The 15,910-nt window shown below is 38.0% G+C and overlaps 1 protein-coding gene across 29 annotated transcripts in view; it reads left to right on the plus strand.

The window, feature by feature from the left end:
* The window catches only part of TTN (titin), a 302,099-nt gene that overhangs the window by 142,814 nt on the left and 143,375 nt on the right, over positions 1–15,910 (plus strand). For 25 of the 29 annotated variants that reach the window (XM_063933349.1, XM_063933371.1, XM_063933359.1 and 22 more), the window contains 23 exons: positions 4,241–4,267; positions 4,402–4,464; positions 5,535–5,603; positions 6,261–6,335; positions 7,396–7,680; positions 8,322–8,390; positions 8,583–8,660; positions 10,377–10,430; positions 10,658–10,738; positions 11,111–11,170; positions 11,388–11,465; positions 11,562–11,645; positions 11,833–11,895; positions 12,307–12,387; positions 12,510–12,587; positions 12,847–12,921; positions 13,368–13,439; positions 13,642–13,725; positions 14,376–14,456; positions 14,595–14,678; positions 14,977–15,051; positions 15,282–15,347; positions 15,793–15,891. In XM_063933349.1, coding sequence (XP_063789419.1) covers positions 4,241–4,267; positions 4,402–4,464; positions 5,535–5,603; positions 6,261–6,335; positions 7,396–7,680; positions 8,322–8,390; positions 8,583–8,660; positions 10,377–10,430; positions 10,658–10,738; positions 11,111–11,170; positions 11,388–11,465; positions 11,562–11,645; positions 11,833–11,895; positions 12,307–12,387; positions 12,510–12,587; positions 12,847–12,921; positions 13,368–13,439; positions 13,642–13,725; positions 14,376–14,456; positions 14,595–14,678; positions 14,977–15,051; positions 15,282–15,347; positions 15,793–15,891 — 1,881 coding nt within the window. The remainder of the gene's footprint in view (positions 1–4,240; positions 4,268–4,401; positions 4,465–5,534; positions 5,604–6,260; positions 6,336–7,395; positions 7,681–8,321; positions 8,391–8,582; positions 8,661–10,376; positions 10,431–10,657; positions 10,739–11,110; positions 11,171–11,387; positions 11,466–11,561; positions 11,646–11,832; positions 11,896–12,306; positions 12,388–12,509; positions 12,588–12,846; positions 12,922–13,367; positions 13,440–13,641; positions 13,726–14,375; positions 14,457–14,594; positions 14,679–14,976; positions 15,052–15,281; positions 15,348–15,792; positions 15,892–15,910) is intronic. The other 4 variants (XM_063933368.1, XM_063933369.1, XM_063933357.1 and 1 more) reach the window with 3 other exon arrangements.

The raw sequence follows: 15,910 nt of genomic DNA on the forward strand, positions 1-15,910 counted from the left end.
AAGCAGTCAGAGCAGCAGTCAGGGGTATAGGGAGCAGTCAGGGGTGTATCAGGGACAAAGGGAGCAGTCAGGGCAGCAGTCAGGTGCATAGGGAGCAGTCAAGGGTTTATCAGGGACATAGGGAGCACTAAAGGGCATAGGGAGCAGTCAGGGGTGTGTTAGGAGAATAGGGAGCAGTCAGGAGCATAGGGAGCAGTCCGAGGTGCAGCATACTGTAGGGCATGGGTCTGTACTAGTGTACATCAGGCAAGTAGTCAGTGACAGTCACTGACTGACCTGAAGCAGCAGCAGCTCCATTCCCAGTGCCCCCAGCCTCCTGTGTCCAATGCTGAGGCTCCTGTAATGTCCACTCCCCGTGGAAGGTCCTGACTTCCGCTCCAACCTCGGATGATCAGGGTCAGGAGAGCTTTTTCAGAGAGGCGGCTGCTGGTCCTTGGGGAGGGGTCAGCCAGCAACCCAGAAGTGCATTGTAAGTTTAGCCGACCGCAGTGATGTGCTCTGGAGCTGGCTCAGAGTCAGTAGCACCCTACGCATCAGCCTCTAAGGAAAGTTCCACTTGCGGCTGCTGGGGGTTCCTAGTGGCAGGTGCTGGGCTGCAAATAAATAACTTCTTAAATACCACTGGAACCCGGCTTCCGGCAGCTATGTGGCCGGTTAGTGGTTCCGCCAGAGGGAGCAAATCTATAAAGCTACATGGTCATTGGGTAGGCATCCCTCGTGGCGAGCACAGTCACTTCCTTAATTTTTTGTTGTTGTTGTTGTTGCATCAGCGCCGCTCTTCAAGTGTTGGCATCCATAGGCAGCTGTCTAATGGTAGCGCTGACCCTGGTTCCGAGCCCTCCCTGCAGCTATTCACACCTTCACTGTGTTTTTCCTCCAAGCATGCAGTGTGTGCGAGCAGCCAGCGGAGAGAGGTGAAGTGGCACTGACTTGTCTTGAAGGGTGATAAGGGATGTGATCATCCTTTCATTCCCCTTCATGTGAAGTAATGACAGTGCTGCGGCTCACATTCCCCCCGCAACTCCTCTCCTTTGGCATACTCTTTTTTTGCGGGCAGTTGCACAGCGACGGGCGGCATGTAATGTGTCAATCTGACTCATTGTAATGCCGCTGGTAATGGGCCCCTTTATGGGGTTGCGCCCCGATGCATTGCACTGGCGCTAGTTCCACCACTGACCCACACATGCACATACGTACACATACACACACAGAAGCACATACACACAGACACTTTCTTTCACTCACATTTCATCCACTTACTAAGCTGTCTGGCAGGCAGGATCTGAAGCAGCCTGGTGCCTTGTAGCTCCGCCCCCTTAGGTCCCATGTAGCCCCTCCACTCAGTTCCATGTAGCCCCACCTCCTTTTCAGGTGAACGTTTCTGCTGTAACGGGAGGGAGAGGAGGATACAAGCTGCCGGCGCTGCTGCCTGTCAGTGTGACTTTGACAGGCTCAGCAGCCGGCAGCAACAGCAGGGGAGACAATTTCAGCAATAAGGATGCAGAGCAGGGAAAGTGCCTCTCCAGCCTGGCACCTACCTTATCTGCATCCCTTTGGTGAGCAGGTAGCGCCAGGCCTGCTTGCAAGTTATCAAAGGCAAAATCGCATGTCAAGCCATCTGATAACAGCTGCCAAATGCAGTGTTAGTTTTAAAGTCTGAGTCATAGGCGTTTCTATAATAGGTGCAAGGTGTGTGGTACACGTGGGCCCCTGGGTCCAGAGGGGCTTGCACCAAAGACCCTGCACCCATATACTATATTATATATTAATTATATTATATATTATATGGGTCCTGTGGTGGCCCTGCTCTGCAGCCACAAATCACGTGGAAAATTGCCGCCGTGGCCATTTGCGAGTGATTTGCACGTGTGCACTAGAGATGTTCCTGGGAACAAGGCATTATCGTCATGTTTTCTGGGACCTGCACATGCGCAGTAGACTCTGGCATTATACTCACTGCCAGATAGGAAGGGGCCCACAGCAGAGGCTGCACGAGGGCCCTCTGTTCTCTGAAAACGCCCCTGGCCTGGTTGCAGTATATCAGGCAAACTGCAAGGGAAAAATACAAATATTTTAAACACGGTTCTGATTGATGGAATTGCTAACGTTGACTGCGCCTAGAAAATGATGCTTATGAAAAGGGACAAACATAATTGATTTGCGATCATGGGGGGTCATTCCGAGTTGTTCGCTCGCAAGCTGCTTTTAGCAGCTTTGCACACGCTAAGCCGCCGCCTACTGGGAGTGAATCTTAGCTTATCAAAATTGCGAACGAAAGATTAGCAAAATTGTGAATAGACACTTCTTAGCAGTTTCTGAGTAGCTCCACACTTACTCGGCATCTGCGATCAGTTCAGTGCTTGTCGTTCCTGGTTTGACGTCAAAAACACACCCAGCGTTCGCCCAGACACTCCTCCGTTTCTCCAGCCACTCCCGCGTTTTTCCCTGAAACTGTAGCGTTTTTTCACACACACCCATAAAACGGCCTGTTTCCGCCCAGAAACACCCACTTCCTGTCAATCACATTACGATCACCAGAACGAAGAAAAAACCTCGTAATACCGTGAGTAAAATACCTAACTGCATAACTTGGCGCAGTCGCACTGCGGACATTGCGCATGCGCATTAGCGACTAATCGCTCCGTTGTGAGAAAAAAATAACGAGCGAACAACTCGGAATGACCCCCATGGATGTGATTGGTGACATTGCTGGCATTTCTGGCATGTTTACGTGTGTTAGGAGAACGAGGGAGAAACAGCAGCAGAATGTGTTCCAGATATTCCACAGGGATAGATTAGCTTGTCCATGGAATACTTGGTTTAATAGTTCTAGAACAAGTCTCAGAAATTAGTGTTTTGTTATCTATCTCTATCTCTGCTCCTAATATTCCTATCTACACCATCCTCAGGTTCATATCATCAGTAATGATTTAGACAAGGTCTTGCATATTGAGGTCACTACCTTGCATCCTTTGTATCCAATTGAAAATCACACAGTAAAGCCAAATGGTTGCTTCACACAAGATTTTACATTGCAATTAAATTGCAATCATGCAGTTTGCTCCATTGGATTTTTGCATCACACATCACATTTGATGTGGTTCACCCTGCAGTTCATGCTAACATTTGTGCTTTCAAAACACATACAGTAAAACCTCTGACAACTTGAAAACCGCACAGTGAACTACAGCTTTGTAAATCCTGGAATCTCAGTTCTAGCCTAGGTAGCCTCGCGATATGTAACCTTTTTATGGGACCACTAAAATGTCCTTCCTACTGATGCAATTGCATAGTGGAAGACTCACCTCTCCTCATGCGCACAGTCCGAACCAGTGGTGGCACCAGGCGTGGGACTGCAGAACAATTCACAATTCAAGTAGGGGAGCCACATGAACTGCTGGTGAGTCCTGGTAGGAAATGTTTGTCAGCGTTTGAGATAGCAGCTGGTGTGGCTCCCCTATTTGAATTTTTGGACTGCTCTGCAGCCCCACCTTTAGAGCTGCCACTGGTTTGAACACTTCTACACTAGAAGCGCTCAAGTCACCCGTACTACAGTAAGTGGAACAAACTCACCATATAATAGACAGTAAGTGCCCCACCATGCCTTCTTGCACCACAGAAGGCCACTGACATGCATCACTCTTGCCTTCCCCTATAAACCTCACAAAAAGACACACACATCCCCCCTCCGGGCCTAAAGCCTCCTATTGGCTCAAACAATGAACTAAAACCTAAGCTGCCTAGTAACACAAAATCAGGATTCTATTATATAACCTCAAGCCTAGCCAGCTTTAGTCTACTCTAATCATAATGTTGAAATGAATTAGCCCCTGGAAAGCTGTACAAGCAAAATGAGGACTGTATCACACCCCTAACGACTGACATCAGCATAATTCGTCATTGTCTATTTTGTTGTTATTTGGGGCAAATAATATAAAATAATGTTCTGTTTAAGGTTATTTATTCTGTTTTTGTTAATAATCTCATTATTTATGCCCTTATTTATCAATGAGTGATAAATTTCATGGTGAGTGATAAATTACACCAGCCAATCCACTCCTAACAGTCTGTAACATGGCAGCTAGGAGCTGATTGGCTGGTGTAATTTATCACTCACAGTGAAATTTATCACTCATTGACAAATAAGGGCATTAGTATATTATATAAAATTATTATATTTATATATTTAACAACAGACTTGTTAAAAGTAATTATTTACATTGGGGTTTTTTTCTTCTAGAAATGAAGCTGGAACTAAGACCACCAGGTAAGACAAATATATATTTAGCTTTTTTTTCAGCCCAGACAAAATGACCTAAAGCCATTTTATACAGTATATGAGTTGCAAAAGATAGTAGATTATTGAATTACTAAAGTATTGCGGATTTTCATCATTTACAGATGTTCCTGATACCAGACTACCATATATAACTGCACCTCTCGAAGAAGAGTCCATACTTGAAGGTATGACAGATCGCAGTCTACTGTACATCACGTATGAATAGGATGCAGACAGCAGCAATTATTTGGATGATTTCCTCTGGAATTATTAGAACAGTTTGCAAACATTTACCAAAAGTGTAACCGCAACAGCTCTTCCTGTTCCCTTTATTTCTATCTATGGAAAGGGCAATGGGGGTGGGTACTAATTACCAAGGGCAGGGTTTGTTGGAGTGACCCAGGTCTGCCGTTCCCCCCTTCTTACTGTACCTGTCAGCGGCAGCAGCCTCTCTACCCACCCTAGCTGGGGTCAGTCCAGTGATGCTGCTGGGTGATGTGCGGGAGGAGAGATTGCACTGATTGCCCCACCTCCCGGTCTTGCTGACTGAGGGGCACACACATCCCCCATAATTATTCTGTATGGAGGCTTGATTAGGGCACATCCCCTAAAGTACGTGGACTCGGCCCTGCGCTCTTTGGCTCTGCTTATGAAATATGAGTTCACATTTTTCAAGTATATATAATTAACTCCAACTATCTGAGGTTTCTCAGTGGCCACATATCATTATTATTTATATTATCTTTTATTTAAATTTAGCTGTAACAAATCCACAGCACTTTACATATTATGTAATAAACAAATAAAGTAGATTCCTAAATATCTAACAAACATTTGTTGACTACGTAAGAGCACAGCGTTGCAGGGTATTCATTATAAATTATACCACTTTGACAACAATGCTATTTAAAACACGAAGAGTGGGAAAGCTGACCCTCAAGCTCAAGCAGCACCCATTTCCTCCATCTTGACCACTAGTGACACAGTGACGCTGATAAAAATGGGGTGAACCATCCACCATGCTTAGAAACTTCTAAAATTGCGCTGATGAAAATAAACGAACAGGCAAGCTGCAATAGCAAGCAGCATTCGGATGGGCCTATTTCTATTTCCAGGCCTGGGGCCACAGTCCCATAAGCACCATTATTAATCAGGCTCCGCGTGGCAGCTCTGTTCCGTTTCTGAGCTGCTATATACTGTATGTCATTGTGTGAGATAAAAATGACCCATAACTACTTGTAACCAATCTTTACAGTGCCCAAACCTGGAGTGAAAGTACACAGAGATGTCACAGACTTCAGAGAGGAAATTCCAGCAGCTAAAAGTGAGTGACTGTGAGCCCATATTAAGCGCAAACAGTAGATCAAGTGTTTCTTTATTATTCCTCTTAATAAACCACAGTTGGATTGGTATTGTACGGTATGTTCTAAAATGAATAGTATGCGTTTGTAATTTTTTTTTATTGCCTGTTAATATTATAGCCATCATGGGATAGTTATTAATGTTGCTTCATTAGACGCAGTTCCTTGATACAAGAGTTAATGATTTTAGCACAAAGAATCTGCAGAGACTTCATGTAACTGGATATATTTCCACCAAGACATTTATATCACACTGCAGCTATAACAGTCAGCAGATATTTGCTGGACTGGTTTCTTTTATTGCATATCAACTTGTCTTCCTGTGTGGATGTTATATGTAATGTGTTTTAGTGTTACTATTACTGTTTACTTTTTCATTCTTCTTTGTTCTTTCTAAAATGTCATTGCTGTAGGCGTTACGTACATATCTCTTTGTGTTATCTGTCTTTTATATTAATAGTATGTCTTTATTTTTGTGTTATACGCTGTAGTTCACTGCTATAGTAATCACATATAGTAATCACAGTAATCCAGTAGGAACATGCATTAGGAAATGGCTCATCAAAATACTTTATATTTTAAATATATCCATCTCTTGTCTTACTTGTGTTATATTAAAGTTTCTGTTGCTGGCAAGAGACAAAAAGTCCCAGCACCACCACCTGCTCCTCCTGCACCTCCTCCTCCTCCTAAAGGTAACTGGAAATGCCCAGTATAAGTGAAAAGTTATTAGCAATAATTATTGGTAGTACATTTGATACTTACTGAACACATTATTATTGCCAACAGACAAAGCTTTGCTTGAGTTCCCTTCATACTAAGAAGAAGGCCGTTCACAGCTATAACATTGTACATTTTGCTTTATAGCACTAAACATATCTACATATACTCTGCATGCAAAACTATGATACTGTGCCCCTAAACATTTTGTTTTTTTACTATTTTTCACTTTGCGCTCTTTGTTTGTGTACCTGTCCTAATTTGCTATTCATTGTATGTATTTATTTATTTGTTTGTTTTTGTCAATGAAATCTCTTACTCTTACTGTGCATCATCTCTTATATTTGCTACATTTTCTGCCATATCACCTACACTAAATGGCAGTAAAAAAAAACTCCAGAAAAAAAAACAATAGTCATGCATGTGCTGTGTTGAATGAAATAATACAGTGTATTCTTGCATTGAATTATGTTATGTTATTGGTGTTTTTAATACAAAGATTATTGTCATAAGTCTTTAGATTTTAATGTTGAACAGTTTTAGTTATATATGTTTCTGTTCTATGTAAATAATTTATCTGTATGTTAGTGTGTCTGTCTACCTATCTGTCATCTATCTATCTATCTATATATATTTGTATTATCTATCTATCTATCTATCTATCTATCTATCTATCATATCTACCTCTTTATCTATCTATCTATCTATCTATCTATCTGTCATATATACTCTTATCTATCATCTATCTATCTGTCATATCTACTCTTATCTATACATTTATAATCCATCTGGTTACCCATATTTTTCTGTCTATTTTTTTTTAGTGTGTGTTTCTTTCTTACATACTTTGGCTTCATGGCTTCACCAATCTACTTGTGGCTTCTTAGGCTCTTTTAAAAACACAATGGCTTTTGAAATCTATGAGTACATTCTTACAACACAAGGATCTTACTTTGATTTATGACTCTTACGATCTACATCTTAAAAGCTGTCCTGAAATGCATTTCTTTTAATATAAATAAATGTTTTTTAAAGTTCCTGCAAAACCCAGAAAACCAGAAGAAGTTAAAGTAGTTGCCGTCTCCAAAAAGAAAGAAGAAATGTATGAGTATTATGAGGAACCTGAACCAGCTTATGAAACTGAAGAGGTTTATGGTGAAAGGGTGGAAGCGTATGAAGAGTATGGAGAGAAGGAAGAGGTATACGAGAGACATGTTTATGAAGAAGAGAAAGAGTATTATGAAGAACAAGTCTATGATAAAAAACAACAGTATTATCAGGAACAGGTTTATGGTGGAAAAGAACAATATTATGAAGAAGGTATAAATTACTTTATGTTCCTCTTTTTACCTGAATTTGCCAGAGTTGCTATGTTTCAGTTTTGGCTTATATAGTTTTTGCTTCACTGTCTACCTATCTTGCTGTTGCCTTGGTTGTTCATTCATTTGACTTTGTTTAAGTTCTTGTGATACATGTAGCTTCATTGTAGCTAAACATGACGCTTTTATACTCCAACATGGACCATGTTTTACAAACATTTGGTACTGTTGTGTTGTCTGTTAGCATTGTATACTGTAAAGGTGATCTTGCTCTACTTGAAGACATCACCAATTCAAAAGTGGAACTTTGTCACAAAGTTGTATTGTGGAATACTGTACTACTTCGCACTGAATACAGTAACACAAACATATGTATATTGAGTTGATCTTTATGTTCAGGCACTTTCCTTCCATTTAATGGTCTATGTTCCATCATGGAAGATTTTCATAAAGTGCATCATAAGTGGACAAGATCCGTTCAATCAGTATGTGAAAAAAATGGAGTTGGCAAGTACAAAATGGTGGCAAACAAGTCTAAAAATTGAGGATTATCAAAACCACTTATTTTACTTGAGTTGGCACATTTTAGCCAGTAATATTGCTTAATAAATCTAATTAATGTTTGCCTTGTCCCCCCTTAAGTTATTGAAGAGGAAATCCCTTACAGAAAGATCCCAGAAATTGAACCTAAACAGCCAGGAGTTTCTGCAGGTATATTATATTATATTTAACAGTACATACAGTATATTGTTGTTACTGTAGATAGAAATAGCATGACTAACACAGAACAAAATGCATTTCTCTGGCCAGAAATATTGGCATTGACCCTATTACAGAGTACTGTCCTACAAGGAAACCAATGCATTAGGAAACAAAAAACATTTATTTTTAATGATTTCACAGTGCAAAGACAGCTTGTCGATGAGCAATTTGATAAAAGATTTATGTCAAGAGAAGAGGAGGCCGGACGCCGGAGACAAGGTTTGTCCAATACTATTTTGTGCTTCAAATATGTGTAAATATTGTCATCTGTGATATCATTACAGTTTTGACAATAGGGAGTTCTTCAAGATATCCGGTCCATACTGTGCCATGCTGAAGATTTTTCTTTCTTTATCTATGTGTATATATATATATATATATATATATATATATATTGTATATATATATAGATATATATGTATACACAGAGAGAAGATAGAGGTGAGCAGCACTCCATGGATTTCAATAAGTCACAGCATACATTGCTTGATTATCAGTGTTTCAGATGCCTTTATTAAGCACTTATTCATCAATGAAAAGTGCTTATAAAAGGCTTCTGAAACTGTATTATTCAAGCAATGTATGCTGTCACTTATTGAAATCCGTGGAGTGCTGCTCACCTCTATCTTCTTGCTGTATTACTGGGATTTCTACAGTATGTCCAAGGGAAGGCACCCAGGTACCCTGCTTGCTTTACTTGGAGTGCTGGTTATTTGTGGAACTATATATATATATATATATATATATATAGGCAAGGTACTAACAGGAAGAAATCCAGCAGCACTCAGAGGCTTTCAATATCAAAAATGTGAAATTAAAAAAATCACTACATGATAATCCAACGTTTTGGGGCTAGCAAGCCCCTTTGTCAAGGTGAGTCACTCACCTTGACAAAGGGGCTTGCTAGCCCTGAAACGTTGCATTATCATGTGATTTTTTTCAATTACACATTTTTTATATTGAAAGCCTTCATGTGCCGCTGGATTTCTTCTTGTTAGTACCTTGCCTATTTTTTGTCAGAGGGCACCTGAGCACATCGCTTTATGAGTGGGAGTGCCGGTCCACGAGACTTCTGTTTTATATATATATATATATATATATATATATGTATATGCACATATATTTATATATATATATATATATATATATATATAATAAGCAATAACTTACACTGTGAAAGAGTGACACATAAGATCAAAAGAAGTTCCTGCTGCCTTCTTTATCATAAACTGTACATTGTATGTAATAAACCAGTTCAGAAAACATACTTTACCGACAAAACATCTTAGAAGTTAAGTTAATTTTTTAAAGAACCAAGTAAGGAGAAAATTCTTAAATATGTATTTGAAAAACACAAAGAAGGGACAGATTGTGAAAAAAGAGGGTCATTTGACTTTCTATAAAAAACCAGTAAAAGTCTAGCAGTATGGTGATCAGTGGTGAATTTCCCATTTAAGCAGACGAGGCACGCGCTTAGGGGCAGCACTTCTTGGGGAGCAGCACTTGGTCTCCTGTTTCCTTATTGTCAGTCCAAAATCATCAGTAATTACAAAATATTTCCACTCTTATGTACTGTACACCATCTTGAGTTGAGTCTGAATGGGTAGGATATGGGGCAGACTACCCTGTAAGCTGTCCTACTTAGTAAATATGTATACATACTGTAATTAAAAAAATAAATGCAATGTCATAGCTCATGGCCTCTTTTATTAGTATTAGTATTATACAAAACTACCGATAGCCAAAATAAGAGTTTAGAGTCAAACAATGAATTAATTAAATTGGATGGCATTGGTAGTCAATAATTTTGTGCCTAGGGGAACACTAACCTCTAAATCTGCCCCTGATGGTGCTATCTATTGCAATTAACCGCAGTACAATTCTTGACCTACATAGATTTCATAGTATTTATTATGAATTATATTATCTTTAAAGTGCAAGAGAAAGCTGTACCTGTGCCAGTTCATGAAGAAATTGAAGAAAGAAGAGGTAAGTTCATTGAATAATCATCTTAAATTAAATTTCTTATAATAAATTATATATATATGCTATTACAGTGCAGCAAATTTTTCCTAAGGATGACTCTTTTTTTTACTTAGTTTGAAAACCTACAGTATGTGCTGTCTACGTTAATTAATACTTTTATTTAGTGCAGTATTGCACATAGATAACAGTACACATAATTCCTAAACATACTGTACACATTATTTTTAAAGTACAAGCTCGCCAATGGGCAGTTTCAGAAGAAGAGGTTTCTCTATCCATGCATAGAAAACAACAAATAACAACTGTCAAAGGTATGACCTTAAGAATGGGTATTGCAAGTGCCAACATTAAACTAATAATAATAATAATAATAACAACAATAATATTGACATGGCAATACCCACAAATCTAACTTTTGTAAAAACAAAAAAAACAAAAAAATTCTAACCAACAGCAGAAGTATAATAAATGTGATTACTTTTATTTATTTTTTTAATAATCTTGCTAAAGCCTCTAGATCATTGACCAACTTCTCAAAAGTAACATACAGTCCTCAACGTTGTAACTCTGTACAGACAGTGTGCTTTCTTATAATCCTAATACTGTATATGTACAGTATAATAAAATCGAATTTGGTAATAATTTGAAATGTAGATTGACATTTTGCATATGGTTATGTTCAGTGCCCGAGAAAAGGACGACTGAAGAGTTCTTCTATGCCCAACAAGTAGAAGAGGCTACAGGTGTGTCCAATACTGTTGTTCGTCATGTTTGTGACCACATGTGTACTTTGTAAATTGTTTTTGTGTCTATTTATATGATGTAAAACATGCTAGAAAATATTGGTAACTTAGTTTAAAACTAGATTTACCAGACACTGTTATTTCATTTACAGTATTTAGGCTCTTACTCTCTGTCACTAGACCTTGTGTAATATACATCTTTATATGGATTTCTTAGTTCCCACTATCCATGAAAAGATGGTTGTAGAAGAGAAAAGGGCTGTGTCTGTCTCTCGCAGAGAAGAGATTTCTGAAGGTATAAATAAATATGTTCAACATGACTTCAGAATATTCTTAATATATAACTAAGATTCTAAAGAACCATGTGTTAAGTGTGTCAATATCTTTAAAGTATCAAAGGTTCCAAAAAGAGCCATTCCTGAGGCGAAAATACCAATCGGTGCTCCTAAAGCGGAAGCTGTTCCATTACCTAAAGGTATATAGACACGCTTAACGTCTATATACATTAAGGCTTTTTTTATAATATTGCCAACAGCTTTGCTATAGTTTGTCTTTGGCTCACTCACTCTTTTGTCTGTGCTGTCATGTTGTAAGGCTTCTTGATGGTTTTTTATAGAGGTATAATGTGTCCATACTGAATGTTCAAAATGTTGTTTTTAAAGCTGCACCTGGTGAAAAAGTGCCTGTAGCTGTTCTTAAAAAGGAAGAAGTGCCACCAGCTAGAGGTATAATCATTTTCTATATGATGCTTATAAGCTTCACTGCATAACACATAAGCACTGCTGCCCGTCAACCTACCTGTATGTAACTATGTAACATACCTATGTATGTTGACTCTGAGTTACTGACTCTTATGATATGTCTTTGTCTTACACCCTCTTTGGATAACCCAAAACTCAAGGCTCTAATCTTTTTTTTGTTTAATGTACATTCGTATTGTTACCCTTAAACTTCCTGCCCAACACCTTCTCTAGTGTTTGTACTGTTTCTTTATATGTTATTTTGTATAACAAATTCACAGTCTACCAGCATAGTCATCGTTGTCTGCTTTTTAACCCATGTGGCTGCTTCTAACTACTCAACTGTACTTAAAAAGTCCTAAGCTAGGAAAACTTACACAAATAATATGTTTATAGTTCCTGAAGTACCCAAGAGAGTGGTTCCAGAAGACAAAGTACCTGTAACTGCTCTCAAAAAAGAAGTTCCACCTGCCAAAGGTATTGATTTAAGTTGTTGTCATGCTCTTTTTGTTCGGTTTAAAAAAAAAATATTTGTATCTTAAAATAGTGAAAGATTAGTGATATTCAGAACAGAGTATAATTTAAATAAATGTCTTTAGTTCCTGAGGCTCCAAAGAAACCATTAGAACAGGAAATTCCATTTGCTCCTAAAAAGAAGGAGGTGCTACCAGAAGCAGGTACAATTGTAGTTCTAAGTTTCAAAGCATGTGACTGTTGTTTTAATCTTTTATGTTGTTATTGACTGTGACCTGTCCTATCACATTTAGGCTTACCTTTAAAGTACGTTTAAAGTGCTCCTATTCTTATTATGCTCCTCTTCTAGTTGTGTCGTGTTGTATCTGTATTATGTGCGTCTTAAACAGTTTAATGTATCTGTAATAATGTACTGGACACTATGCATAGTCAATGTTCTGAAAACATACATTTATGCATTAGAATTACCAAAGAGAAAGGTTTTAGAAGAAAAAGTACCTGAGGCTGTCCCGAAAAGGGTGGTGCCACCAGGCCGAGGTACACCATAGCATGATAGTGCTTTTAGTTCTAGGCTTATTTTGTTGACTTTACTTTTTATGTTGTTTTGGTTTTGTGAGATTGTTTAGTATTTATTTTGTTTTGTTGTTGTCTTTATATTTGTGTAAGATTTGGCTTATACATTTTTTTAAAATTAATCATATGTAAGAATATTTGAGATAATTATACAAAATAATAATGTGTAATGCTAGTATTCAATTCTTAAACTCTGGCAGAAAAATATAACCTTTTAGAAACTGCTTTTAATAAGGCCCTGTTTGTTTGTGTCTTGTTGCTTGTCTATTTATCTACTTTCTTAACTCTTGTTAAGCTTTTGGATTTAACAATGCATTTACCTGAATTGGATGGCAATGTGCCTATTCATACACTCTTAGTAATAGAGCATTTATAGAGAAACAAAAACAATACATGCCTATTTTTTAAAGTGCCTGAGGCCCCCAGGAAACCAGGTGAACCAGCTGCCATTCCCAAAGTCGCGGAACCTGAGATTCCTAAAGGTATGTTCTAATTAGCACAAATAGCTATTTTTTTAACTTTTCAAAGCAATATGAGTTTAAATGACTAGAGAGAGAAGCTACAAAAAACAAGCCCTCACTCCCGGCTATGCAGTAATTTAGTGAAGAAAGTTATACATTTCTACCATACTGTATGACTACTAGCTAAAATACATACATATTTTATTTTAAATCTATTTTAAAGTGCCAGAAGCACCAAGGAAACCAGTCCCAGAGCAAAAAGTACCAGTTGGTGTTCCCAAAAAGCCAGAAATCGCTGCTGTCAAAGGTATTTTAGGCATAACATACAGTATGTTAGTTTCTTATTTTGTTATTTTATATCTTTTATATGCCTCTTGGCTTATATTGTGCAACGTTTTAATGGCTGAAGTGAACAATCTTCTTCATTTACATAAAATATGCCATCTTTCTTTTTGTTTAAATATTTGTTGTCTATCTCTTGAACTATATTGAGACATTCTTCATTTGTAGTGTATATACTTCTGTGTCAATAAGTAATATGTTTTGGCATGTTTATGATTTTCTTCTTTATGTTCTGGGTATGTGTTTTGTTCTGTACTAAATGTCAAACAGCTGGCCCTCTTCATAATTATTGGGGCTTTCTAGAAATACTAATAAAGCACTTTTAATTAGCAGCTTAATCAGGTTGACTTGTGAAAACACTTACTACACTTGTGAAAATGTCTAACTATCGTATGTCTAATCTTATAAACAAAAACTTTGCATTACTGTGTATAAATACGTATTGTCACTAGTGTCCGCTTACGGTGCCTCACTTTGGTGTATTCTCACACTGCCTAAACACTTTAGTGTCTGCAATAAATATTCAAGTGGTGCAGAATCTCCTAACTCTGTGTTTGTGTGATCCACCGTCAAATCATGTTATATCATTTAAATATAATTTAAATGTATTTAAAGTTCCCGAAGCTGCCAAGAAACCTGTTCCAGAAGAGAAAAGACCTGTCGCTATACCTAAACGAGAGGAACCTCCTGCTGCAGGTAACTCTTCCTATAGAAATGTATACCTTGCTGTGCTGTCATGGATAGACTGATCACAGTTACTCTCTACCAGTTACTCTCTACTAAACATGTTATACAATAAAGAAAAACAAACTGAGATGTATAATATCTTTAAAGTGGCTGGTGTGCCAAGAAGGGCAGTTCCGGGAGAAGAAGTTCCTGTGGTTGTACCCACAATAGAGGAAGTCCGACCAGCTAAAGGTACAAGCTGTGCATAAAAGTGGTTCTTTATCTCTTTTGCTAAGGTGGCTGCAAGTGTGCATGTTTGATGCCCTCTTTAACTCTTTACACCAACGCTTTCCAGAGTAGTCACATGATGATCTCTTGTCCCTCTCATCAACACTAACAAATACATACCTGGGTATAAGATCCACTGTAGTCAATGTGTGTATTTTATTCTTTGTGTCAGTTTTTTTATGTGTACTTATGGCTGAACAATGCAACTTTTTGTCCTTGCTCCTGCATTTCACATCTCTAAAATAAAACAATATTCTTTAAGTGCCTGCAAAACCTGCACCAGAAGAGAGGGTTCCCAGTTTCTTGCCTAAAAAAGAAGAGGCTGTACCCACTAAAGGTATATAGCTTTCTTTGGACTTCTGCATATACTGTAGTACACAGCAGGACCATATCTTTGCAGTCTTTTATCATATAACTTTTGACTAAGTACTGTGTGTTCTTTATTTGTCTTGTTGACAATCTTCATTATGTTCATGTATTACTACCTTCCCTTCAAATAAATAAACTTGAAATTAAAATAATTGATAGTAGCCAAATGGTATCTGACACAAAATAATATTCTTAAAGTGCCCGAAACACCAAGGAAAATGCCTACACCTGTTTCTAAAAAGGAAGAGGCCGTACCACAAAAAGGTAGTTTGTCTGAGCACTAATTTGCCAATGTGTACCAAATGCTAAGACTGTGTAACAATTTATTTGATAGAATTAGAATTTGCTTCTGTGTTTGCACTCTACTGTATTTTGGATACAGAAATAACAGCATAATTACAGTGGTGGTATTAACATGCATTGAGTACTGTTTCTGCTTCTAAATAGAACCATTATTTAAACTAAATATAAAATGTGCATAAACATAGCAAAATAATACTTTCAAATATAGTAACTTAAGGGCTATTAGAACCAACAATTCTTACATCCTGTTGATTTCCCTTGTGTGTATATATCTTTTGTGTTGTACTTTATGTTGTACGTCCCTGCTTTGACTTTGTGATCATTTGTTACTGTAATTGCTGCGTACTTTATACGCTGCAACAAAGGATACACAGATCACTCACAGAATTCTATTGCTATTTCAAAGTTCCTGAAATGCCAAAGAGGGTTATTGCTGAGAAAGTACCCTCTCCTGAAAGAGTACCCATTCCGGTCGCTACAACAGAGGAAGTTGCCCTGCTCAAAGGTATATTTCTCATTCAACT

The sequence above is a fragment of the Pseudophryne corroboree genome, chromosome 7 (genome assembly GCF_028390025.1).
Source record: "Pseudophryne corroboree isolate aPseCor3 chromosome 7, aPseCor3.hap2, whole genome shotgun sequence".
NCBI lineage: Eukaryota > Metazoa > Chordata > Amphibia > Anura > Myobatrachidae > Pseudophryne > Pseudophryne corroboree.